This window comes from Pseudorca crassidens, chromosome 7 (assembly GCF_039906515.1).
Source record: "Pseudorca crassidens isolate mPseCra1 chromosome 7, mPseCra1.hap1, whole genome shotgun sequence".
Lineage (NCBI taxonomy): Eukaryota > Metazoa > Chordata > Mammalia > Artiodactyla > Delphinidae > Pseudorca > Pseudorca crassidens.
In genome coordinates this window covers 50,869,893-50,897,708 of record NC_090302.1, presented here as the reverse complement: position 1 = coordinate 50,897,708, position 27,816 = coordinate 50,869,893, and the positions used below count along the sequence as shown (strand labels likewise).

The following is a 27,816-nucleotide window of genomic DNA, read 5'->3' as shown; positions in this document are numbered from 1 at the left end:
AAGTAGAATTTAAGAAATCACTTCGGTCAGACTGGTTATCCCACCTACGGAATTTAGCTAAATCTGAACGTTAGTACCTATTAACAGTCCTTGAGTGACAGAAATGTTTAGGGAGTGAGGTATAATCGTTAAATGTATACTGTGATCAAACCTGGGTTAAAAAAATCCTTTTTACGTTGCAAGTTGTGATGTCTAAAAAAATTTCCCTTAATAAATACACCTTCCTTTCCCACCTTAGTACAACATGGTGAAGGTAGTAGAAGTTTGATTCATTCACGTCTGCATCCATTTAATGACTATTTTCCAAACACCTACCACATGCAGTCAGCTTCCTGGGCATTGAGGATAAAACAGCACACAGGACAGGCTAGCAGGGAAGGCAGACTGACATTAATCTTGTAATGACTTCAGAGTTTGTTTAACAATATTACAGAGAAATCACTTATTTGGAAGTGCATAGCAGAAGAAACAAACCTAGACTAGGGCTCTGGAAAGCTCTCCATGGGGAGATGATACTTAAGCTGGGTCCTGAAGAATGGTTGGAAGCTGACTCCGGCGAAACTATCTTATCAGACTACATGCTTTTCTTCCATCATATGTACTTAGACAGTTGTTTAGCTTTCCAGAGAAAGAGCTGGGTTTCCTATGGGCAATCACATTCCCCATGGGATGTTACAATAGCTGTGATTATGATTCTCAACTCCAGTGCTCATTCTACAACACTGTAGTTGTGGGAAATAGAGACAATTGGGCCGCTTAGTAGGATACCTTGAAAACTATGGATTAAAGAAATTTTTTCCTAATGGCTACTTTTCCTATGATTTTGCCTATTTGCCTTCCAAGGACCAAATATATTTTCAGTGCTTTGTAATGACCTGTCGGCTGATTTGGAAACAGAGAGAGGGAGACACTGTTTTTGGTTAGTTGGGAAGTTCTGACTCCCCTGCTTCCGATTTGTTGGAGTTCTGTTATAATGAATTACCTTCTCCTGACATAATTGATTGCTTTAGGGCTATCTTCTAAAATGTTGGTAGTAGAATCCTGCTAAGATGTGTGGTAAGAATCTAAGCCTTCTGGAATGGCATCCCAGTTTCTTCCTACTGAACTACTAATGTCTGTGTGCAGTCAGGGGGGCAACCGTCACCAGGAAACATAAATATTAAAGGAAAAAGCTGCAAACTATCACAGGAACTGAGGGAGGAAGCTACCCCTGTTGTCTGGGTAAAGTATGTCTGAATCCCAGATATCCCTGAACCGGGCCTGGTGTTGAGTGAACAGGCATCAGCAGCCATTTTGGCCATTTTGGCCAAAGACCCAGGGAAATGGAACATGTGTGACCTAGTTCCATTGTTCCAGACTTGATAGTTAGAATCTGGGTGAGGACTAATTTATGTCTTCACTTCCCACTTCGCCTCTCATCACCTAATGTGGTTTTTGCTGGATGTGTGTTGTAAAAGTGCACTTAAGAAGCCATTTGACCCTGATTTCCCCAGATAATTATTTGCAATTGTTGGCTCCCAAGAGTGCTGGTTGGTTGTAAAAAAAAGGCTAGATGAGAACTGCTCCCAGGGGTAGGGCAGCTGGGTATGGCTGTGTAGTCAGTGCACTGCACAAAGGCACGGGCCTAATGCTGGAGGAGAAGCTGAAATCCAGACCAGCCAAGAGGAAAGATGCTCTCCCGTAATTTGTCCACCCAGAGAGGGCATTGCTTGTAATTTATATGAGGGCATGGTATTCACTAGCAGCTGCCCAGCTCAGCCACTGGTGAACTCATGCTCACAGCTAACTCCGTGACTTAAACAAAGAAAAATGGGGTAATTCTAGGTGATTTTTTTCGTGGCAAGAAATGTCTGTCCAATCCAAATCTTCTGCTTTATAAGCTGCATGCTTTCTTCTACAAAATATGGTTCAGATGTTACACAGCGATATTTTCACCTTGAAGCGTTCCAGATAAATCGTTGGGATTTCCTGTGGGAGATAACGTCTGAGTTAATCTCACAGAATCACTCTCTTCCAAGCCTGTCCTGTCTCCAGGTTCATATGCCTGGGGTGGCCAACTGACTGTATATGCGACATTGTACCAGATTTCAGGGCCATATGCTGTTTTCCCCTGGAACTCTTCCTAAGTCGGTATTCGACTAGGTCAGATGCTGCCAAATAACTGTTGGTAATGTACAGTTCCTCCTTCCCCGCCTGGCTGCAACATGTCCTATAGTCTCCAAACTCACATCTGGCAGCTCTGCTTGTACTTAGCAACTTGCAGATTTCCCTGCGTTGATTTACACAAGGGCTTAAAAAAAAAAAGAAAAAGGAAAACAACCCAAGATTCATTTATCAAACGTTTATCAGATACCTACTCTACAAAAGGCTCTGTACCAGTTTGCAGGACCATACAAAACATATGAGATATTGTTCAAATATTTCACATGAGAAGCAATGTATGGCTCTCAGAGGTTTCATATGGTTCAACCTAAAATTATAAGCCTGCAGTGAGAAGACATAGGCTGAAACCCTGGCTCCTGCATTTACTGGTTGTGTTAATTTGAGCAGGTTTTCTGACTTCCCTGTTCTTTTCAGTAAAAGGAGGAGATGGCCTGGATGACCCTGAGGTCCTCCTTTCAAGACCTTAGGATTGTAAATTGACCATCCAGGAAAGAGAATTTTATTGCCAGGAAGCCAGTTCGGTGGGAGATATGGAGAAGATAAATGGTAACAGATCTTTGTGTTTAGTAGTGATTTCAGAGGACATGGCAAAGTTTTAAAAATAAAATTAATCTTAATTCTGCCTAATTTAAAAATAAGTATGTAGCATCGCACCACAAACCATGGCCATTTAGGCTTTATATAGCAACCTTCTGCAAAATCTGGAAAGTTAGACAAGTTAGAGCATAGCACCATTTTCACTAAAAGCTTTAACATAAGAAAAATAATTCTATTTATATAGTGATTTATAATTTTCAAAGCACTTTTCACATACACTTTCTGATCTGTTGCTCACAACAATCCAGTAAGCCAGGGTGTATTATTTTTCATCCGCTTTTTAGGAAACTAAGGCTTAGAGAGCTTAAATGGCTTACTCAAGACCGCCAGCTAACAAGCCAAGCCAGAATTTCAGCTCAGTTCTCTAGTTATTCCTATATTGTTTCCAAACTCCGCAAACGGCAAACCGAAGAGGGGGCAAATCTGGGGAGGGAAAGAAATGCTACAGAGATAACTGGAAGCAGACTGCAGGATTTTTGTGTGGAGCAGTTCTTTAACAATTCTTTCTCATTGGGACAGAGCTAAGGTGGGCAAAACCCCACCCTGGTCGCTGAGGCATAAAACTATGGCCACTCAAAGTGTTTCCCCTGGGCTGGAAGTGCAGTGCCCTTTGTGTACCCCACGCCATACTTAACATTATCTTCTCATGGAGGAGAGCATCTTCATCCCTTCTTTGAGCTTGGGGCTGTTGTGTCATCCTGGAAGTTCCCGCTCCTATAGCTGCTATGGTTACGGTGGTATCGTGGATTCCTTCACTGTTGCTTCAGGAATTCCTTAGGAGATTGTGCTAGAAACAATTAATGTCAGATGCTCAAGAGGAGATGCTTCTAGTGGTTCTGCTGCTGACAAGGCGCTAGGAGGAGGCTTTCAGGACTCAGCAGCAACATGATGTTTTATTAGGCCCCTGCGTTATGGCCTCCTAAGATCCCAGTCTGATGGTAGTATATGCAAGAAACCTCAGATCTTAAAGGCAGCTTCCTTAAGACTGACGTGTGCTATAGTCAGTCACTTGGTACATGAGGGAGGTGACCTAGAAAAAAAAGGCTACGACAGTGCTGTCCGCATGTGGCTACACGTTAGAATCACCTGGAGAGCTTTTACAATCCCAGTGCCCAAGTCACACCCTGTACAAATTAAATCACAATGTCTGGAGTGAGAGCCAGGTACCACTAATTTTTTAAAGACCCCTAGCTGATTTCAGTGTGCAGTAAATTTTGCAGTCAATAGGCTAGCTAATGATTTGTCCAAGATCACACAGCTGGGGACAGGAACTTACCATGGTTCAACTCCACTGTTTTTAGCTAAAACCGACCCTTGCCCTAAAAATGAAGGATGAGTAGACATAGTATCTTTCACAATTGCCCTTCAAGGTGAATATGTAGCCCCAGTTCATTAGTGAAGAATATGAGCGTGTTTCCAGTTGGCCTTGTCACCTGTGGAAGGAGGCCTTCCAGTAATGCTCACACCAGCTGTTGGACATGTAATGACATTCATTCAGCAAGTGTCTGTGGAGGGCCTACTGTGTACCAGGCTTGTCCTAGGCTGTATCAATAGACGGTGAACAAGGAACGTAAGGGTTTTCCCTCCCAGAGCTTATCAGCTAATGAAGGACCCAACGGCATAATTCAGTGATTCCAACACTTTAGGGTTAAGAGTGTAAAGGGAACTTATTTTATTCATTTGCACTGGGCCTTGTTTCTTCAAGAGGATTTGTGGCAACAAACACACATAATGAAGTTGTTAGAATATAAATAAGAAACAGAAATCAAGACTAGGGAAAATATAAATAAGAGTAGAGAGTCAAGAACAGAAGAAGAAAAATTTTAAATTATGCAAGTCATAAGGATCCACTTGGGCTGAACCTCAAATTTGGCATTAAGTGTCCTGGCAGCCATATTAAAAAGGAAACTATGGTTAGTTATAAAGTTCTTGTTGTCAGAAAGAAAAAAAAAATACCATTTCCTCAGGAAAGGAAAGGCTTTCCTAACAACTTGGCTCTTGAGGAGACGTCTAATGTGGAGCTTCACACAGTCTCCTATAGCGACTGCGAAAAATGGATTTTATAACAGTGCCTTGCAGACCCTGCAATAAAAGTGAGGATATAAAACAAAAATGCGATTTAATAAATCTATTTCTGTCATGAGTAGGTGATCAGAAGTAAGTTGATTTGGGCCAAATATATGTCCAGATGAACCTACGACTGGAAGGTGCAGTGCCTGCGGGATACCCTTATAACAGTCTTCATAGTTTCTCTCTACTGGGATTTCCATAGGCATACGGTTATATTTTTCATTTTCTGGGGTAGAGTTGAAGGGTAAGTGTTCCATGTTGTGGATAATGGAATAGTTTTTACCAGGGGTCAGCAAACATTTTCTGTAAAGGGGCAGATAGTAAATATTTCAGCCCTTGTGGGCCAGACGATCTCTGCCATAACAATTCAGTGCTGCAGTTGTAATACAAAAGCAGACACAGACAACACATAAGTGCACGGGCATGTCTGTGTTCCAGTAAAGCCTGATTTATAAAAACAGGTGGCAGGTCAAATTTGGCTGACAAACTATATTGCCAACCCCTGGTTTAACCTAAAAAATTTTCTAAAGCCAAGTATATTATTGGTATTCTTTTGTTGGAATTATGGAACATTTCGAAACTTGGCAAGTCTTGGTCAGTGGTTACTTTGGCCTTATTATTTAGTTGATAGCAGGTGATGATACATGCTGGAGAGAACATGGTTCATGTTGAGGTTACAAATTCATTAAGCTCATTGGCACAACATGCAGACCCCAAAGCAATCCAGTACAACTATTCACACATCCAAGTGACGCTCAGCAGACACGGAACTACGGTCGTTGCAGCAGAGAGCTGGGCTGGGTCTAAACATTTTCTGTTCCATGTGGAGAAGGAGAATTGTTATGGTCTTCACTGGGAGGTCTCACAAAGCAACATGGATTCTCTATTAAGATTTCATGGTTCCTTAGGACAGAGATAAGACACTGGATTATTTCCAGCAGGCTGATGTGTGCTATTCACTCTCTTATCATCTTTTCGAGTGCAAAATCTATTCCAGGCTACCCGATACAGATTCTAACCAACCTTCCATGAGTACAGCCAAAGATATGGCTACACTCAGTGAAAAAACAAAACAAAACAAAACATGATTTCACTGTAAAAGGGGCTTAGCTATGAGCCGATAATACATGTTGAAGGTTTATCATGGCCTGAATTCTTAAGTACCACCCACTGGCCATAAACTAATCTGGGAAGTCAATTGTGTAATGGAGCTACTTTAAAGGGTTAAGTCTGGGAAGTCCTCAGAAGAGGTGGCTTCAAGTGATTTAGTATCTGCAACAACAGGCGCTTTAGGGCTTCGGCCTTAAAGTCTGTAAAAACATGGCTGTGGGGCTTCCCTGGTGGCGCAGTGGTTGAGAGTCTGCCTGCCGATGCAGGGGACACGGGTTCAAGCCCTGGTCTGGGAAGATCCCACATGCCGCAGAGCAACTAGGCCCCTGAGCCACAACTACTGAGCCTGCGCGTCTGGAGCTTGTGCTCCGCAACAGGAGAGGCCACGATAGTGAGAGGCCCGCGCACTGCGATGAAGAGTGGCCCCCACTCGCCGCAACTAGAGAAAGCCCTCGCACAGAAACAAGGACCCAACACAGCCAAAAATAAATAAATAAATTAATTAATTAATTAAAAAAATTTTAAATATATATATATAAACATGGCTGTGAATATAATGGTGGAACCAACCTTTGGGGCTTCATTGTCAGTCTGAACAGAATTTGGTATACCATACTTTCTGGATAGCAGGGAATTGTTTTGTTTGCTCTGTTGGGAATTTCCTAACTATTCACTTCTCCAGCAGCATAAGGTGGTTAAGAAAATAATTTTGCTCATTGTGATAGAATATTTCAGGCTTATGGAGAGCAAATACTGTCTTTATCTTCATATACCCAGGGCTTAGCCCCATACCAGATCCCTAAGGCTTGCTGTAAAATGTGTGCCTAATGAATGAATCCCAGACAAAATCAACCTGTTTGCGTAGCTAGTGTCACAGAGTGATGGGCTGCCAGGAAAGGACATGGCTCCTTTTCCTTACACAAATTGTGGCAGACCTTGAACCCTCCAAAAGAGACTAAGCTTTTTGTTTGGGTATCGGGACAAAGCATGCCTACACAACTTAAAAAGCAGAAAACCACACAGATGGGATCGTAGTGTTTCCCAGCAGATATCACCAGATGGGGGAGGGAGTAAGAGATTAGCGATCAAGTTCACGTGGCATGTATGAATATTTTTAATAATGCTATTCTTAACAAGCAGGATTTGAGGCCAGAGACGTTTCCAGGGTAAATTTCTTAGGGAAAATGACTGGTATCAAAGTTGCGTGAGACTTCTATTTTTTAGGAAGTAACAAGTGACCAGACATATTATTTTGTTCCCGGCTCTCTTTCTTGTCGCCCCTGCCACTATGCTTATTTATAACAATAACTTTCACAGTTGCCTTAAGGAAACCAATTTCCTTCAACAGAAGTCACAACATGATCTTACAGTCATACTTTTTTTTTTTTTTTTTTTGTGGTACGCGGACCTGTCACTGTTGTGGCCTCTCCCGTTGCGGAGCACAGGCTCCGGACGCGCAGGCTCAGCGGCCATGGCTCACGGGCCCAGCCGCTCCGCGGCATGTGGGATCTTCCCGGACCGGGGCACGAACCCATGTCCCCTGCATCGGCAGGAGGACTCTCAACCACTGCGCCACCAGGGAAGCCCCAGTCATACTTTTTAAAATGTTGCTGCCACTAATGAGAAGAGATGCATAGAGAATAGTGACGTTCCGAGCCAAAAATCAAATCCTGGGCAGCAGTGTGAGGTGCTGCCACAGCTCTGCCCCGACCCCACCCTGGTGGCCAGGTCTTACCAGTAGGAAGGAAGGAGAGAACCAAGAGGATGAGGACGTACACAGAAACCCTCAGAACCCGGCAGATGCTCCAGCCCTGAGCATTTCATTGTAGGCTTCCATGGCTACCAGAGGAATGTGGGAATGAGGACAGAAACAGAGCAGAACTTAAGCAAAGTCTAACATCATGTGGGGGTAGATTTAACACGGGTAATTTGTCATACTGTAATAGATAAATTGCCTACCTGACTGCATTCAGCAGGTTCATAAGGGACAAACTTTGGCCCCAGGGACATTTATTTATTTTTTAAACATCTTTATTGGAGTATAATTGCTTTACAATGTTGTGTTAGTTTCTGCTGTATAACAAAGTGAATCAGCCATATGCACATGTATATCCCCATATCCCTTCCCTCTTGCATCTCCCTCCCACCCTCCCTATCCCACCCCTCTAGGTGGGCACAAAGCACTGGCTCATCTCCCTGTGCTATGTGGCTGCTTCCCACTAGCTATCTATTTTACATTTGGTAGTGTATATATGTCCATGCCACTCTCTCACTTCATCCCAGCTTCCCCTTCCCCTTCCCCATGTCCTCAAGTCCATTCTCTACGTCTGTGTCTTTATTCCTGTCCTACCCCTAGGTTCTTCATGACATTTTTTTTTCTTAAATTCCATATATATGTGTTAGCATATGGTATTTGTCTTTCTCTTTCTGACTTACTTCACTCTGTATGACAGACTCTAGGTCTATCCACCTCATTACAAATAGCTCAATTTCATTTCTTTTTATGGCTGAGTAATGTTCCGTTGTATATATGTGCCACATCTTCTTTATCCATTCATCTGATGATGGACACTTGGGTTGTTTCCATCTCCGGGCTATTGTAAATAGAGCTGCAATGAACATTTTGGTACATGACTCTTTTTGAATTATGGTTTTCTCAGGGTATATGCCCAGTAGTGGGATTGCTGGGTCATATGGTAGTTCTATTTGTAGCTTTTTAAGGAACCTCCATATTGTTCTCCATAGTGGCTGTACCAATTCACATTCCCACCAACAGTGCAAGAGGGTTCCCCTTTCTCCACACCCTCTCCAGCATTTATTGTTTCTAGATTTTTTGATGATGACCATTCTGACTGGTGTGAGATGATATCTCATGGTAGTTTTGATTTGCATTTCTCTAATAATTAATGATGTTGAGCATTCTTTCATGTGTTTGTTGGCAGTCTGTATATCTTCTTTGGAGAAATGTCTATTTAGGTCTTCTGCCCATTTTTGGATTGGGTTGTTTGTTTGTTTGTTATTGAGCTGCATGAGCTGCTTATAAATTTTGGAGATTAATCCTTTGTCAGTTGCTTCATTTGCAAATATTTTCTCCCATTCTGAGGGTTATCTTTTCATCTTGTTTATGGTTTCCTTTGCTGTGCAAAAGCTTTGAAATTTCATTAGGTCTCATTTGTTTATTTTTGTTTTTATTTCCATTTCTCTAGGAGGTGGGTCAAAAAGGATCTTGCTGTGATTTGTGTCATAGAGTGTTCTGCCTATGTTTTCCTCTACGAGTTTGATAGTTTCTGGCCTTACATTTAGGTCTTTAATCCATCTTGAGCTTACTTTTGTGTATGGTGTTAGGGAGTGATCTAATCTCATACTTTGACATGTACCTGTCCAGTTTTCCCAGCACCACTTATTGAAGAGGCTGTCCTTTCTCCACTGTACTTTCCTGCCTCCTTTATCAAAGATAAGGTGACCATATGTGCGTGGGTTTATCTCTGGGCTTTCTATCCTGTTCCATTGATCTATCTTTCTGTTTTTGTGCCAGTACCATACTGTCTTTGATTACTGTAGCTTTGTAGTATAGTCTGAAGTCAGGGAGCCTGATTCCTCCAGCTCCGTTTTTCGTTCTCAAGATTGCTTTGGCTATTCGGGATCTTTTGTGTTTCCATACAAATTGTGAACTTTTTTGTTCTAGTTCTGTGAAAAATGCCAGTGGTAGTTTGATAGGGATTGCATTGAATCTGTAGATTGCTTTGGGTAGTATAGTCATTTTCACAATGTTGATTCTTCCAATCCAAGAGCATAGTATATATCTCCATCTGTTTGTATCATCTTTCATTTCTTTCATCAATGTCTTACAGTTTTCTGCATACAGGTCTTTTGTCTCATTACGTAGGTTTATTCCTAGGTATTACCCCAGGGACATTTATTAAATATCACCCCATCCTTGTTACCTTTACCGCTTTCTGATTTCTGCATCACCAGACCAAGGGATCTTGAGCATCTGTTCATAGTTTTGCTCCTAACCCTCCCCCAACATGAACCAGAAGGCAACAGAAATAGAATAGAGACAAATAGATAACCTTAAGTAACTTCTAGGTTTACCTCACTGTCCTGTTTGGTGCATGTAGAGAGCCAATTATAAACTGTCACAATGCCGAGCATCTTTGGACGATAAGAATACACTAATCTCCAAGGTCGGTATTCGTCATTTTTAGCTGTGTATTCATTTGTTCACTGATCCATCCTTTGATATTCTTGCTCTTAGGGCCTGAGGATCATTTTCTCAGATGCATCTCGGCTCATCTTCCGGCTCAGTTCCTCCAGTGGTGTGCGGGCCACCATCAGACTGTATGCAGAAAGCTATGAGAGGGATCCCAGTGGTCATGACCAGGAGCCCCAGGTACCTGAACGGAGCTGTGCTCTCAGCACTGTGTGTCTTACTTCTCCTGGAAAACTTAAGGAGCTTTAGTGGGGGTGATTTTACTTTCTGGAGAGGTGTATTGATAGCTCCAGCTATCAGGGACAAACTGCGGGTGACTCTAAGCAGATTTAACTCATTTATTGCAGTGTTTGAAACAGAAAAATTGCTCTCAAGCATCTGTGAGTTTAGACCAGCATTTCCGAAACCACTTGCCTCTCTTGACTGTTCTGCAGTTTGTTGATTGTGGTAACCTCAAGAGAGGCACCTTGTATACACCAGTTAAGGAAATTTTGAGTTAGAGTCAAGCGGGTCAAACTCTTCAGAGCCTTGTCTATACTCATGTAAATGATGGGTTCCCAAGTGTTCGGAAAACTCTGGGTTGGACCATGTCTGTCAGGTGCCACTATAGATGCTACCCAGGGCTTCCTCTCTGAGGTTGCTGCGTGGCCCACTGTGAGAGGAGGGGCCATGGCTGGTCTGAATTTAAAGTGAAGGGAGGACGCTGACACAGCTGGGCTGGGCTGTGTATGGCAGAGCCCCCTCAAGTTGTCAGCACAGAGCTAATTAAAAACTCACTTAGAAAAGCAACAGCACAACCATATCCTCACCCCCGTATTTGTTAAAACTCCCGGCAACATTACTGAATACCAGAAAGTACCCATTATAATGTTGGGCACTTCCATCTACACTGCTAGCTGCCCCTCCCTGCCTTGGTCTCTAGTTCAGCCTGGGTTTTGAGGCAGAGTCCTTGAGCAAATGGTTCCTTGAGATGAAACCATTGGTTCCATCTGCAATGCTTCTTTTGTGGAGAAGTAGAGAAGCAAAGAAAAACTCACTGCTTCTCAGTGTAGAGTTGCCCAGGATTTTCAGGTATAATTTGCCAAAGTTGCGCCATGGATGGAATAAGATACCAGGGAGGGTTATCTTTCTTTGTAAGTAATTTAGTGGTTTTTGGTTTTGTTTTTAATGGTGTCTTTCTTTGGAGGGTCTCAAAGAACTTGATGAAAATGGTACCATAGAACCTTACACCTGACTCTGTAACCAGTGGATCTATCTGGAGTAAAATTACCCCAGATGGGGAAGAAGAGGCCTGGGAGGCCTCTGTTGTCAGGGTCACTGAGAGTGTGAAGGGGCAGAGCACGAAGCCAGCATTGAGACTTTGGCCTTTCCTTCTCAGGATCCCAGGCTCTCCACGCAGGGATGTGCCACGCTCTGCCAGCATAATTTGTTACTGAGTATATTTCACCCCAGATAGTACCAAATCATGCGAGAATTGGAGGCTAACACTGTCTTTCCATATAAAACTCTTCTACATCTCATGTTGGGAAGTGAGATTAAAGCAAGGGCCTGAAAGTCCAGAGCTACGTACAGGGTGAGGAATGATATTCCTGGCCTCACCAACTCTGACTCACTCTGATTCGAGGCTATTTTTTCCTCAACATTCCTTTCCCTATTTGCACGGGGTAAGTGGTTATGATGTTTTCTTATTTTTATTTACCTTTGCACTAACTGCAGAAGTATGTCCAAGCCATTAGACACATGTAAAAATACCCTATACACATATGAGTCTCTCTCTGAGGTGGTCCCCAAAGGCCAAGTGGTACCACTTTGTTTTTAAGGTTTACTTTGAAGTTGAAACCCACCACAGGTCTGCTGCTAGAAGGTTGTGTGGTAAGTATATACGTCAAAGAAACCATAAGTAGTGCTGGTTATAATCGCCATTGCTGTGTATTTCCCATCCTGTTGGTTAAAGTTTGCCACTTTGAATGGTTGGGAAATCCCTTCACTGATAGGGCTCTTCTTCTGATCGCTGGTATTCCTTCCCTTTGTAACCCTAAGTGAGGGTTTTGCCGGACGTAGCTAGGTGGGCCTCAGAATATTTAGCTTATGATCTAGCTAAAAATTTTAGATGAAAATAGAACACCTTGTTCAAAGACCAGACATCACTGGCTCATCATCTTAAGCCGTACTGTGTAATATATTTCAGTCAAGATACAATTTAGAGTAAGATTTTAAAAGGCATCTAAACCCCTAAGGAAGAGGAAGCAGCATCTCTCAATAGGCCCACCTGTCTCAATTACTGCTGAACTGTCCCTAGGCATCTAAGTTTAACCACTGGGGGGCCTCCTTCCAGCACTGCTTTCCAGGACCACCTGCTTCTGCCTTCCAAGAGCTCTGGAAGGAAAAGCCTGCAGTTAACTGTTAACAGAGATCAAAGATAAGGCCTTCTGCTCAAGCTGCTAATATTATTATTGGTCCGGGGCCTGGCAGGGCAACACCAGTGTGTGGTGCTTTCTTAGCTACAGAGACCTCTTCCACCTTTTTATTTTTTTTTTAATTAATTAATTAACTTATATTTGGCTGTGTTGGGTCTTCGTTGCTGTGCGCGGGCTTTCTCTAGTTGCTGCGAGCAGGGGCTACTTTTTGTTGCGGTGCGCGGGCTTCTCATTGCGGTGGCTTCTCTTGTTGCAGAGCACGAGCTCTAGGCACGCGGGCTCAGTGGTTGTGGCTCACTGGCTCTAGAGCGCAGGCTCAGTAGTTGTGGTGCACGGGCTTAGTTGCTCTGCGGCATGTGGCATCTTCCCGGACCAGGGCTCGAACCCGTGTCCCCTGCATTGGCAGGCGGATTCTCAACCACTGCGCCACCAGGGAAGTCCCTCTTCCACCTTTTTAGCTTGTTCTGACTCAGAGCCCAGAAAGCAGAGAACAGATCCCCCACACACACACACTCCCACTTGCACTCAGAAGCCCATAAAAGTACGTCTCTGGTCTATAGAGATTCCATTGATAATCTTATTCTAATGCCACAGGTATTTTTGGATGTTTTACCCATGCTAACAAGTTATTTAACAAGAAGACTCCCTTATTACTGTCATTTAACAAGAGTTCCCTTTAACTAGCTTATCAGCATCTGGCTCTTCTACTTTGCACATGGATAGTTTCTTTTCCAGACATTTTAGACACATGTGAACAGAACATGTTTTAAACATTTATACTGTGGTTGCCTTGTGGAAGTATTCATAGCTATCCTAGTGATGCAACTAGGAAAACTTGTGATACAATCTATATGCACGTAAGTCTCTACTCCTGAGTGTAGATTTTCCATTTGAGTCCTTTTGTCTAACAGTGATTATGCTATTTGTCTTAAGCTGATGTAAAATAATTTCTTATCTACATCAGAAAGTATTTTTTAAAAAATTCTGTTCATGTGCACCTAAGAATTGGTGGCAAGGGGAGGAAGCGGGGGGAGGGCTCTGATGAGTTGCAGAGGTGCTTGCCTTGCCCTCACCCTGTGTCCTTGGTAAATTAGGAAGGAAAGCTTCCAAGGCCTATTTCTTGGAGATGACACAGTTTTCAAAATACAAGCTTACTTTAATTTTACTGGCAATCAGTAGGCCTTCCATGAGCCCTCACACCAGCTGGGAATAATTTGGAAAAAGGGATGAGCCAAAAGAATTTAAATTCACAGGTAACCAGAAACAGTCCAGTTATTTCCATTTTCTTTCCCACCAAGCTTATTAGCAGGACCGCTAAATTCACTTTTTCTTCACCTTCTTTCCTTGTCCCTTTGAGCCTGAGGGTGGAATAGCTAATAAACAATAAAAGATCCAAAAGGAAAAGGAAGGAGAAGTTTAGCTAAGGCCTGGGGTAATCACAGGCTGATAATCAGTTCCCTGCTAATCAGCAGTTGGCTTTGGAACTATAATTGCAGATTGTAACCGCGCTCCACCCCATCCAGCCCCTGGAAGGAGACTGATCTTCTCTAACCCTCCTTACAAATTGAGGGAATTTATGTATGTATTTCTGATAAGCTGTACATACAACACCTTAAAAACTAATATCTAAGCACCAGAAGTCTCTCTACACTGGATTCCTCTGTCAAACCAAAGGCCATCTGGTGTTTTGTCCTAGCTGTTCTTATTTTGACTTTATAATCCAGCAATATAAAGCCCAGAGCCCTTTTGTACTATGCTGGGAGAGCATATAATTTATCTTCTAAACCACGGTACTTCTGAGAGTGAAAGGGGGCACTGATCCCAGATAAACAGCTGGTTACTCTAGCTACACACCTTCTTGCTCTCTGAGATCTGCACACCTCTTTAGAGATGGGTTTCTGAGAGCGTCAGCAATATAAACCCAGTAGTACAGAGAGAGCAGGCCAGGAGGGGAAGAGTTAGATCAGTGGTTCTAACCCGGACTGCACATCAGAACCGTTTGGCGGCCTTGGTGAGGATAACACGCCTGGGCCCACTCTCGGAGATTGACTTTAATTATTCCGCCTGGACTTATAGTTTTAAAAAGCTACCCAGATGATTCTGATTAGCCGAGTGCGTCTCAGACTTTAAGGTATATATGAATCACCTGGAGATCTTATCAAGATGACGATTCTGACTCAGGTTTGGGGAAGCCTGGAGAGTCTGCATTTCTAACAAGACCCAAGGCATATTGTGCTGCTGGTACAGGGGCCGCACTTGAACAGCTAAGAGTTAGATGAACTCTGAAGCCCTAGAAACAGGACCTTGAAAAAAAAATTTTAAGGGGGAAATTTGATTTTTATTTAGATATTTTTTCCATTTTCAGAATTAAACTTTTTTTTTAAAAAATTAAAGTATATTTGATCGACCTTGAAATCTTTAAAATGGTCGAAGGGGCAACACCTGTTTTTAGTGCCCTTGCAGGCATGGGCCACTGTCCTCTAGACTTCCCAGTTGCCTGGTGGACTCCACGTGAATGTCTTGTAGGTCTTTCCAACTTGACGCCTGCCAGCGCTCTGCTCCCCTCCCCCACCAAACCCTGCTTCTTTCAGTGTCTTCTTCATCTCAGTAAGTGGCAGTTTCATCCTTCCAGTAGGTTCGGCCAGAAATCTAAGATTCATCCTTGACTCCTTTCTTTCTCTCCTACCCCACATCCAAGGGCAAATCCTATCAACTTGACCTTCAGAACACAACCAGAGCCTGACCCCGACTTACCATCCCCACCATTGCTACCCTGGGCCAAACTACTGTCCTCTCTAGACGATTGCGGTGCTCTCCTCACTGGCCTCCTTCCTTCCAGTCTTGCCCACTCCCTTGCCCACACCCTAGTCTCAGCACAGCAACCAGAATACTTTTTTAAAAACATGTTAGATCACCTCATGACTCTGAAATCCTCCAGTGGGTCCCCAGCTCACTCAGAGAAGAGCCGAAACCCTTCCTGTGGTCTCAGACGCAACTGAAAATGGCCCCTTTTCTCCCTCTGACTTCACCTCCTACCTCTCATCCTGTTTCTCTCTCCACTGCAGCCATTGTTTGGTGAACATGCCAAGAATACTCTGCCTCATGGCACTTAACAGTGGCTGTTCCCTCTGCCTGGAATGCTTTTCCCTCTGATATCTGCATGGCCTTCCCCCTCACTCCTCAATGAGGGTTACCCTGGCCACTCTACATAAAATAGCCCTCATACCCGAGTGCGACTTAGCTCCCTTGCCCTGCTTTACTTTTCTCCATAGTACATAGTCCCGTCACATATATATTTACTTGTTTGTTTTATTGTCTGTCTCCACCCAGTAGAATAAAACACCAGGAGGCCAGCGCTTAGTTTTTTTTCACTGTATCCCTAATGCACAGAATGCCACCTGGCATACGGTAAATGTCCAGTACAATTTTGCCAAATGAACGAAAATACAAACAGTCCCCGACTTATCATGGTTCAACTTGATTTTTCTACTTTTTGATGGTGCGAAAGTAATAAGCATTCAGTAGAAACCGTACTTTTAATTTTGATCTTTTCCTGGGTTAGCGATATGTGGTCCCATACTCTCTGGTGATGCTGGACAGCAGCACTGAGCCACAGCTCCCGGTCAGCCACACAATCTCAAAGGAAAACAATCAATGGATACACTTACAACCACTCTGTATCCCTACAGCCGTTCTGATTTTCACTTCAGTACAGTATTCAATAAATTACATGAGCCATTCAACACTTTATTATAAAATAGTCTTTGTGTTAGATGAATTTGCCCCACTGTAAGCTAATGTAAGTGTTCTGAGCACGTTTAAGGTAGGCTAGGCTAAGCTAAGGTGTTCCGTATGTTAGGTGTGTTAAATGCATTTCTGACTTACGGTATTTTCAGCTTAAGATGGGTTTATCAGGAGGTTACCCATCGTAAATCAAGGAAGATCTGTATTCAGTGTTAATTGCTTTGCAATATCTCACGCTGATTATATCACACAGGAAACTGTACTCAGTATGAACCTTGGTGCTACCATCAGGTTTTCTTCTGTGATTGAGGGTTTGAATAAAACCAGTTGTCATTTTTAAGGTCTACAATGTGCCAGGCACCATTCTACATATTGGGTTGGCCCAAAGGGCAAAACATTGTATGGAAAAACCCAGACCCACTTTTTGGCCAACCCAGTATTTTAGATGTATCCAATATTTTATTATTGGTTCCAGTGGCCCCCAGAGTGGAATTATCGTCCCGCTTTTGCAAGTGAGTAAACTGAGTCAGGGAACATTCAGTCCCACGGATCAGGTAAGGTCTGGATTGGAGATTCATACTAGGTCTTAATAAAACCCATGTTTTGAGGTCCTGAGGAGGTCCTGAGGAGAGAGAATTTCTTCTTACCTGTGCTTGAACCCAAGGTTGCACCTGGAGCCTCGGTTCAGTGTTACTGAGAGACTTTTTTCTCACACCAACAACCAATTCTCTGATTCTTAGCCACCAACGGGGTGTCTAACAGTTCAATTCAGTTGAGATTAACTACGTTGAGTTAGCCCAGACCCACAGGTTAAGGGCTCAGTCCCACAAGATTGCCCCCACTTCAGACACTAGCTGCAAATGGGCACCCAGGCTCCCCACATTTCCACCCATTTGACTACAAATTCAGGGGTTCCCATGATTTCCCCCTTAGGCTTGATAATTTGCTAGAATGACTCACAGAACCCAGAAAAGCACTTTACTTACTCTCAGTGATTTTTTATAGAGGATGCAACTCGAGGACAGCCCAATGGAAGAGACAGGGCAAGGTACACAGGGAAGGGTGTTCAGAGTTCCACGCCTTCTTCTGGTATGCTGCTGCCGGAGCGCCCTGAGGTCTTCGCCAGCTCAGAAGCTCTTTGAACCCTGTTGTTTAGGAGTTTTTGGAGGTTTCATTACCTAGGCACAATTGATTAAATCACTGAGTGTTCCTGATTGAACTCAGTCTCCAGCCCCTCCCCCTTCCTGGGACATGGGGGTTGGGTGGAGGGTGCCAATCCTCTCATCACCTGGTTGGTTCCTTGGGCTACAGTCCTCATCCTGATGCTGTCTGGGCTCGCACCAAGAGTCACTTCCTTAACATAAACTCAGGTATGGTTGAAACGGGCTTATTATGGCTTGACACTCCTGTCACTCAGGAAATTCAAAGGATTTTGGAAGTTCTGTGCCAGGGACAAAGACCGAATCTATTCTTTATTATACTGCACGTACAAATGTTGATAACGGTGAGTGCTTTGAGAACAACCAGTTTTCTCCTCCTTAATTTGAATTAGCAATGAATAGGTTATTAAAAATTATTAAAAGAATAATGTTATAAATACATACCAGTTATGTTTTATAGCTAATAGGGATCTAAAGTAAGTGGTTAAAAAGTTGGAGAATAAAGTTAGATATTGAAATAATGGGCGTGTTGTGGAAAACTTGGAAATAGAATGGAATTCAGAAGTGACACATAGGGCTTCCCTGGTGGCGCAGTGGTTGAGAGTCCGCCTGCCGATGCAGGAGACACGGGTTCATGCCCTGGTCCGGGAAGATACCACATGCCGCAGAGCGGCTGGGCCCGTGAGCCGTGGCCGCTGAGCCTGCGCGTCCAGAGCCTGTGCTCCGCAACGGGGGAGGCCACAACAGTGAGAGGCCCACGTACTGCAAAAAAAAAAAAAAAGAAGTGACACATAAATGGACATTAACTTAGGCATTCAATTTTCATAACAAGATGAAAAAATATATATGTATATGTATGTATACATATGTGTGTGTTTATGTATGTATGTGTTTGTATATTTATATACACACATATATACACATGGTTTTGGAATCATACTACATAAATATATATCAAAACCAGTATGTCGTATTCAAAAAGAAAACCAGCACACAGATGTATTAATAGCCATACATGCAAGGAAAACCATGAAATACTTCATTTTTCTCCTCAGAGTTTAGTCTGTATTGCTGTAGTTTGGAGGTATGGGGGAGGGTGGAGTGATGCAGAGAGAGTTGAGAAGAGCAGCACGTGGTTAAAGGGTTGGGATGTAAACTCTATGGCCAAGTTGCAGAGCTGGCTCATTTTGCTTGAAAGAGAGGCGTGACCTGGAGGTCTTCAGGAATTTAAAGAATAATGTGATGCAGAGAAAGATGACCAGCTGTTCTCCATAACTGATGAATATGTAATTTGAGGAAATAAATTCAAGCTGAACTGGAAGTGATTCAGATTGCCTGTTAGAACAATTTCCCAACTTAAGATGGCTGGTTTGTGCTTTTCTAGAAGTCTCCATGACCACAAAGATTCAAATAATTTTTAAATATGGGCAAGGGTGGAAGGAACAGAGAAAGGTAACATTTCAACGTATTCTTCAGCCTAAAAATTTTGGTTCTGTGATTATTACTTTTTAAAAAAGAAAGAAAAGAAACAAATTCTGGTGAGGTGGGTTAGATTTCCCTCTAGTGGCCTAGAAAGGAATTTAGTACAACTGTTTTCACCAATCAGAGTCACTTGGAGCGGAATTAAAATTGAGAAAGAAGCAAACATGTATGGGTTTTCTTTATTTCTACTCATTTAGGTGAATTGCCCATTAAAAAAGAGACAGGGCAAACAGTCCTTATTTTTCTCACTTGGATATTGAAATCTGGACTCACGCTCTGCTATTACTGCGGATTGTTTTCCCTGGAACTGAGGGACCTTTCCTGGGATGGTCATCTGATGGTGTGTGATAAACTCCCTTGGGCTTGGAATTTGGCAGGTGTTTTGAAGGGGCTAGTGACTGTCGCAATCCAGGGCTGTTTAGGGTTTTGACGACAATGCACCTTTCCCTCGGCCTCTGCTGGGATCACAACTCCCTTTAAGGTACTGAGTGTGTGCTGGCTTGGGGCAGAGACTCACCCTGTCCCCCCACACTGTGGACATTCAGGGACTTGTGGGAAAGCGTGTGCCTTGATGACAGCTGACTGTCACTCATGTCAATCCCACAAATAGGGCCCATCTTAAATCCTCCTTTTTTTGCAGTATATGCAAAAAAGACCCTTGCTCCAAATCTTGTCAGACTGTCTTGATATTGCTAATTTATCCCAAGAACCTAGTGGTCTTAAGAAGTAGATCAGCTAAAAGTCATGCCTTGATCCTGGCTCTGGGTCAATTTTGAATTAAGGTTTACAGACCCAAAGCTCTGAAAGCAAATTAGATTTCCTCTCCCCACGTCCCTGCGTGTCATTCAAAATAAAAACAAAATCAGCTTTAAAAATAAAGGTAAGGAAATCTAACAAAACCTTGGTATTTTTTTTCCTTACAAGGCTATTTATTTTGGCGCTTCTGCTTTATTGTGCCCAAAGCACATACTTAACCAGCTATTGGTTAACCTGGAGTCTTGCTGGATCTTGTTTACTCAGCCTGAAAAGGGAGCATGAATGAATTTGCCTTGGTCACAGCACAGAGGGTCACTGGCCATAACTCCTCTCGCCAGGTGAATGGGCTTGACAAGCTGTGGCCGGCACAATCTGGCTTTCCCAGCATCCTCTTTGTTCCAGCTCAGACGCACAGCACAACCAAGTTTCCATGCCTTTCAGCAGAAAGCTACTGAAGGCTCATAGGCTGGCGGTGATTCAGGCTTTCTTTGAATCAGTGCCCTTCTTTGGTGGAGAGTAAATCCTTTGCTTTACTCATAAGTTAAGAGTGTACCTTGGCAAATAAACACTGATGGTGAACCTTGAGATTGCCTGTGACATTCAGAAGAAGGCTCAGGACGAGACCATGCATTGAAGCAGCCTGAGAAGGAGGCGGCATTGTCTGGCTTCCCCACCACGGTCACGCTTTTTTCCCATGATGAACGCGGGGTCTGGGCAGTAGAGGTGAGGAATGTGGCTGTTTTTAGCTCTCCTGTCTGCTCTTGGCTGATTTTAAGTTTGATGCCCTAATCCCCAAAAGAGAAACCCTATTCAAGATGCAGGTCGGGGTGGGGGGGTTCCGCATCCTTTGTTTTCGCTTCCCAGGAAAGTTGGGAGGTATGACGCAAACTTCGGGAGAGCGGGAGAGCAGCATATCAATAGCAGAATACTTCAGCCTTAGGCAGGAGGGAAAACAACGAAAGGTTTATGAAACTCTTGTTGTACTGTTTTTCGTTGTTTGTTTTTTAGGGGAGGAACGGGTGGTTGGTTGCTTGGTTTCATTTCCGAGCACCTTTGTTGGTAGAAGTCATCATGTAAGGCATTGTTTGGTAGGTATTCGAAACTTAATTATAGGGGCATGGGAGGTAGATGAGGCTATAAGAGTGTTTTAAAATGTAGGTTTTATTATTATTGCGGTATGGTGAGGCCAGTAGGTGAGGAGAGGATTGTCATTGAAAAGGTAGCTTGTTACTCACCATTCCCAAGAGGTGAGACAAGTCACTCCATGCACTGCCACGGTGCGGGGGAGGCGGGGGGAGGAACCACGGTTGGTTATGAGGCAGAAGGAATAGGGGGAAATGTAGCTAAGAGCTTTTATTGTGGTTTCCATGGAAAGGAAGAAGGGAGGCAGGGTTCGTAGGCTTAGGATTAGCTAGTTTGAACAATTTCAGCAGGCTCTGGGCATAGGGCTTCCTACGTTCCTAGTTGTCGGGTACTTGGCCCTGGGGTGATTAGGGCAGGTGGCTAGTGGTCTGAGTGTGAGAGCCCAACAAAGCAGGTGGTTGGGGAGTGAGCTCTAATTATAAAAGAGGGGGCCCCCAGGAGAGCTCTCTGCTCTCTCTAGAAATTAGCTAATCCTGAAGGAGCTGTCCCTTCCAGTGTCAGCAAGGTCCCAAATGTCAAAGCATCAGAATGGAGACATGCTTAATACAAAGAGGAAGAAAACACAGTGACTTTTTCAGGGGAATAAAACTGTGGAGGCACCAAGATTTTGCTTTTTTCATATACCGTTGAGGCCACGTGGCCCACGTTGAGAGGCTGGGCTTTGGAACCCTACATCCTTGGTCTTGAGCCCTGGGTCTGCCATTTTCCAGTTCTGTAATCTTGGGCAACTTAATTTCTGTAAACTTCAGTTACTTTATCAGTCACATGAGGATAAAAATACTTATTTCATAGGATTATTGTGATGATTACATGAACTAATTCATTTAAAGTGTTTTGGACAATGCCTGGTACATAAAAAATGCTCACTAAATGTTTGCTGTCGTTAATAATTTCGTTCTTGCCATTATTTTTATTAATAGCAATGTAGACCAGAGTTTTGATCATGTGAGGATCAAAAAGTCCCAGACTAACTAGCAATTTGTTTTATAATGGAATTAACTTGTCTTGTCTTATCATCTGCCATTAAATTCTCTGAGGGCCAACTGGATCTATGGAAGATATCCCAAGTGAACCGGCAGCTTTTAAAGATGTTGGTCTTATAAGAGGGTGCCGGGGCCCTGTGACACAATGTTTTAGTTACATAATTCTGTATTGAAAGGTTCAAAAATGAATTTGAAATTCTCTTCCTGTCTGTGCATTCTCCTTTCCTTTTCTCCCTCCTCCCGTTATTTAAAATTCTTACATCCATGGAGCTAGTGGAACAAATTTGCTGCCCTCCTGGCTTGAAGCGAGAGGTACTGAGTTGGGGTTGTTCAATAATTCTGTTTTATCCAAGATAATGTGCCATTGGTTGGTTGTTCCCAACTCATTTGCCAGAGAAAAAGTATTTAAAGACTAGGGTAGGTGTGAGATAAAGACAGGATTTCTGGAGTCTCTGTTGCTTGTTATGAGGCATGTGCTTGCTGGCTTCAAAGCATTAAATGCAAAAAATTAGTCCCATGAGTTGGGAGATTGGGATTGACATATACTATTTTATATTATATATAAAATAGATAGCTAATAAGGACCTACTGTATAGCACAGGGAACTCTACTCCATACTCTGTAATGGCCGATATGGGAAAAGAATATAAGAAAGAGTGGATATATGTATTGATATAGTATAACTGATTCACTCTGTTGTACACCTGAAACTAACACAACATTGTAAATCATCTATACTCCAATAAAATTTTTTTAAAAATTAGTCCCATGGAGTAGGTGTTAGCAAGCTTTTTCTGTAAAAACCAGGTAGTAAATACTTTAAGTTTTGCTCGCTGTAATAGTTTGCTAGGGCTGATGTAATAGTCCGACAGACTGGGTGCTTTGACAACAGAAATGTATTGTCTCACAGTTCTGGAGACTAGAAGTTCAAGATCAAGGTGTTGGCAGAGCTGGTTCCTTCTAAGTGCTGTGAGGGAAGGATGTGTTCCAGGCCTCTCTCCCTGGTTTGTAAATAGCTGTCTTCTCCTTCTGTCTCTATATCATCTTCCCTCTGTGTGTACCTGTGTCCAAATTTCCCCCCTTGTAAGCAGACCAGGCATATTGGAGTAGCACCCACCCTCAAGACCTCATTTTAACTAGATTGCCTCTGTCAAGACCTTATCTCCAAAGGTCACATTCTTAGGTAGTGGGGATTAGGGCTGGAACAGCTGAATGTGGGAGTGGGGGACACGAGTCAACCCGTAACACTAGTCATATTGTCCGTGTTGCAACTTCTCAACTGCCGCTGTAGCATAAAAGCAGCCACAGACAATACATGAATGAATAAGTAAATTTATTTATGGGTATTAAACTTTGAATTTCATATAACTTTCACACGTCACAAAATATGCTTCTGATTTTTTTTTCAATGATTTAAAACGCTAAAGCTAAGTCTTAGTTCACAGGCTCTCCAAAAACCAGGTGGTAGACCAGACTTAGCCCAAGGTTCTAGTTTGCTGACCCTGGCCTTTTTGAACATTATGCACAATTTCTGATTATATTCAGGGAAGCATACATCCAAATGAGTTTGGCTCAACAATACATTTTGTAAAAGGTACAATTACATTCGTATTCACATGTGTGTTTATATAGAGAGATGAATTTTAATGTTTTCAAAACAAGTATCAAATATCCCTGGAAATCTCCAAAACTGGCCTTCTGAGATTGAATCCCCAGCATTCGATGGCAAGAAAACCTGAAAGGAAAATGTCTTCGAGTGTGTTTGTTTCATGAAATCGAATTCCTTTTTCAGGTGTTCGGTTTCTTATAGGAAGGATTCCTTCTTTTTTCTTTTTAAAGCAGTTGCTTACGAATGATTTTCAGATGAGCAGCATTAGAACCATATTGGAAGACAAAGGAGAGCTGTTCAGGAGGAACTTGTGGGAAAATGGTGTGAAAAAAGAAAGGTATGAGAGAGAGTCCTGGACAGTACTTAGAACACGTGGGCAGCAAGTGTGGGCCACTTCTACTTGTGCAAAGCCAGGAGTGCCCTGACATTGTGTCCTGGTGTGAATGGGGCTCCCAGGAGTGGCTAACAAGGCATGATTGCATTTCAGATGCTTTCTCAGTGACCCTCAAACCCACCGCCCACAGAAGCCCCACATCCCTTAGGAAGCCAAGTCTGTTGTTGCTTTTTGTTCTTGGTTTGCTTTTAGTTACAGCCTCAGGTATCACAATGAGGATGGGCGGTATGGTACTTAACAAAAGCTAAGATACTTTGATAACTGACTAAGATTTTCCAGCTGTACATTTTGTGCTGTCTTTAACCACCTGGGCATTTCTCTATTGGTGAATCCAACTGCCGGCCCCGACTTACATCAACATAGGGTATTTCGTTTTGATACTGCTCAGAATTTGCAGTCCTGATGAATTCACCGTCCGTGTAACGAATACGATTCCCTAAGCAGGTTAAAAGCAGATATAATTTATACTGTTTCTCTCAGTACCTGAAACTCTTGCTACCCAAAGAGTAGTCCCTGGTTCAGTAGCATCAGCATCGCCTGGTTGCTTCTGAGATGCAGAATCTCAGGCCCCACCCCAAACCTGCCAAATCAGATTTTGCATTTTAAGAAGCTCCCCAGGGGATCTGTGTCCACATTCAAGTCTGAGCGTTCCTGCTCTGGTAACCTTCAGCATCCTTATTTCCACCTCTGTTTGGCAGGATTGACTTTCCCTCCAGACCAGATAAATCCTTCTAAAGCCAAACCACTAGGAGGCATTTATAGGGGTAGCTGGCCTCTGCTATTCTCTCCTCCTGGAAGATTACAAAAAGTGCAAAAAATAACCCAGACAAATGTCCCAAGACCTTTGAAGACCTGTTTCCACTTCTCAGAAACTTAACAAAACAAGAAAATCAGTTTTACTTTGCATCACCATAGAAACCCTACCTCAGTATCAACTCCGTAGTGTTAGACTGTGTTTTCTTCACACAATTACTAGTCAAACTGAGAGATTCAAAATAACCTGGGGATGAAGAAAGTTCTGATTTGATTTTACAGAGATAGGAAGCCTTGCCAAAATTGTAGGTAGACAGTCTAGCACCACTTCGATGAAAAGGCCAACAGCATCCTTCAAGGACTTAAGGGCAGTATGGCAGCCACGTCACAGAGGCAAAGTCCACGGAAGAACATATTCTTTTGTCAAAAGTGGAAGAAACTTTCAGTCACTGCACTCGTAAAATGTATATTCGCCGCCCATAAATTCCAGGCGCGGTGTTTATATCGCAGGGAAGGCTGTACGTAGAGGGCTCGCTGCTGTCGCCTTAGAGCCTGGCGCTGAGGATTCCGCTGCGCTGCCCCTGCTCAGACAGCCTCACAGCCCAAGTTCTCTTTCTTCCCCGGTTGCTTCTGCCCTTTCTCCCTGTGGTGGTCCTCGCTAACTTACTGCTTTAGACACAGACACACCCTGAAGGAATGTGTTCCGAGTGTAGGCACACCTGTTCCGTCTGTTTACAGCTTTGTGTTGTCCACCTGCCATCTGACTGTGTTCCCTCTGGCTGGATAGAGGGGCCCCCCGTGCACACAAACAAAAAAGGAAGGGATTTCCTGGGGCCCAGAGCATCTGACTGATACAGAGAGATCTTAGTTCTGACCAGAATGACTTTGGGTGTCTTTCATTCAAAGAGCTGAGAACACTGGTGATATTCTTAATCTTTTTGTATCTGATCTTCCGTCAGAAAAGATCGTATGAACTTCATTTTATGGACAAGGAAGCACAAGGCAGAGGAGTTGTTGTCTGTCTATCGAAGGTCAACACGCTGGGGCTGGAATGCTGGTCTACTCAATTCCGCCCCCTGCGGTCTTAGCAAGCCAGGCTTCCTGCTTCAAGAATAACAACAACAGTAATAATATATTCATGAGCTTGTGTTACATGCCTGCCTGTATTGGGTTAGGGTAGAATGCTAAGTGTTTTGTGTGAGTTATATCTGATTCTCACCACAGTCCAATGGGATACGTACTCATCCATTCTTGTTATGCAAATAATAAAACTTTGGCCCTGGGGATTTGAATAACCTACTATTTCTAAATGATATAGCTGGTATTTGAACCTAGGCTCTGGCCCCAGAGCCCATGGTCTTAGCTAGGGTGCTGTGCTATGTGGTATCAAAAAATATAGGGTGGGCTTCCCTGGTGGCGCAGTGGTTGGGAGTCTGCCTAGCGATGCAGGGGACGTGGATTCGTGCCCCCGTCTGGGAAGATCCCACGGGCCGCGGAGCGGCTGGGCCCGTGAGCCATGGCCGCTGAGCCTGCGCATCCGGAGCCTGGGCTCCGCAACGGGAGAGGCCACAGCAGTGAGAGGCCCGCGTACCGCAAAAAACAACAACAACAACAACAACAACAACAACAACAACAACAAAAAATATATATATATATATACACACACATATATATATGTGTGTGTGTATATATATATACACATATATATATATAAAATATATATATATATGTGTGTGTGTGTGTGTATATATATATATATATATATATATGGATGTGCACCCAGCTATGAAAAAATAGAGTAATCAGGGTGCCCGTCTTCAGTCTGCTATATCACTGATGCTCCCAACCCATCCTCTAAGAGTATTCTCAGATGCAACCCCTGAGCCCCACAATTCCAGAGCAGTGGGAAGTCTAGTTTCTCTTTTAGACTTCCTACCCCTGTTTATGTCCTCAAATCCTTTCCAAAGAACTAGTCCTCTCTTAGAAGGCTGTACCTTCTAGAGGCTAGAGAATGCCACAATGCTACCTGTGACCAGTTACATCAAGTGGGCTGGGGGGTGGCAGTTATGGGACATGCAAAGAGACTGTTAACTTTTCCCCTGGAGAAGTAGTATCACCACCCCAGGGTGGGCTCCCCAGTGGTGGGCCTGAAAGGAGATGGTGGGCTAGGCCACTGAAGATCCCCCTAGGCCTCGGTGGTTTCTCAAGGTGGGAAAGGAAAAGAGCCTGTGTTCTCAGAACTGCGCTCAGCCAGGAGTTCTCCCTGCCAAAGTGGACCTAGAGTCTCCTCATGTCTCTCCGTGGCTTCCTTTGCACGCTGCTTTGCCAGCCTCGGGAGTGCCCCTGGGAGGACTGGGCTGAGAGGAGACAGCTCAGTCCACGTGGAGAATCTGAATCTCAGAGACCGTGGGTTGGGGGCGACCTCAGCCCCTTCATTCCCCAAAACTGTTATGGCTCCTCGTGCAAATCTGCCGGCCCTCACTCACAGCCTTCAAGCCCCTCACAGTGAGACTGCCTGTTTCAGAAAAAGAAAACATGTAAGTTAGAATGTCCTAGATTCCTGGATATAGAACTATCCAGGTAAGATGTATCCTCATTAATATTGAAATCATCTAATTGCTTCTATTTCATTACTGCGTATTCAGTGGTGGCCAATTCAGATGCCTGTCAAGACAGGCAGCCAATTCTAGACTGGGGCTAGTTTAAGACCATAGAGCACAGTGGGAACTCTGGTGACACTCAGCTCTCTCCAGTTACTGCCTTGTTAATCTGTGAGCCCAGGGTTGCCAGATCCCCCGAATTTTCAGAAATCTAGATTTCATAGGAAATTTAATATTGGCAGGAAAATGATCACCAAAACCAAAACAAAACCTCGTCTGTGTGAAGGACTTCTAGTATGGGTGGGCTAGATGATTCAAACTAACCTTCCCTCTGAAAAGAGAAAAGCTGAAAGAAATCTGTAAAAGTATCTTTGGAAAAGCATCAATGACCAATGACCTAATAAGATAGCAACATGAATAGGAAGGAGGTTGGGGCTCAGGGAAATGAGCCAGAGCTCTCTCTATCCCGGGGCATCTGCCTACCCAGGCGAAGGGCTAAGAAGAGCTGCTTTTGGCAAATTACACAAGGTGTCGGTGACAGGCATCAGGTCCAATGCAGAACCTGGTCTATTTCCACCTGCCTCTGCCACCCAAAGGACGAACCGAAGGAGGCTAAGAGGCA

At 43.5% G+C, this 27,816-nt stretch overlaps 1 protein-coding gene across 1 annotated transcript in view; it reads left to right on the top strand.

The window, feature by feature from the left end:
- The window catches only part of PGM5 (phosphoglucomutase 5), a 190,735-nt gene that overhangs the window by 144,498 nt on the left and 18,421 nt on the right, over positions 1-27,816 (top strand). The window contains exon 10 of the mRNA XM_067744220.1: positions 10,199-10,333. Coding sequence (XP_067600321.1) covers positions 10,199-10,333 — 135 coding nt within the window. The remainder of the gene's footprint in view (positions 1-10,198; positions 10,334-27,816) is intronic.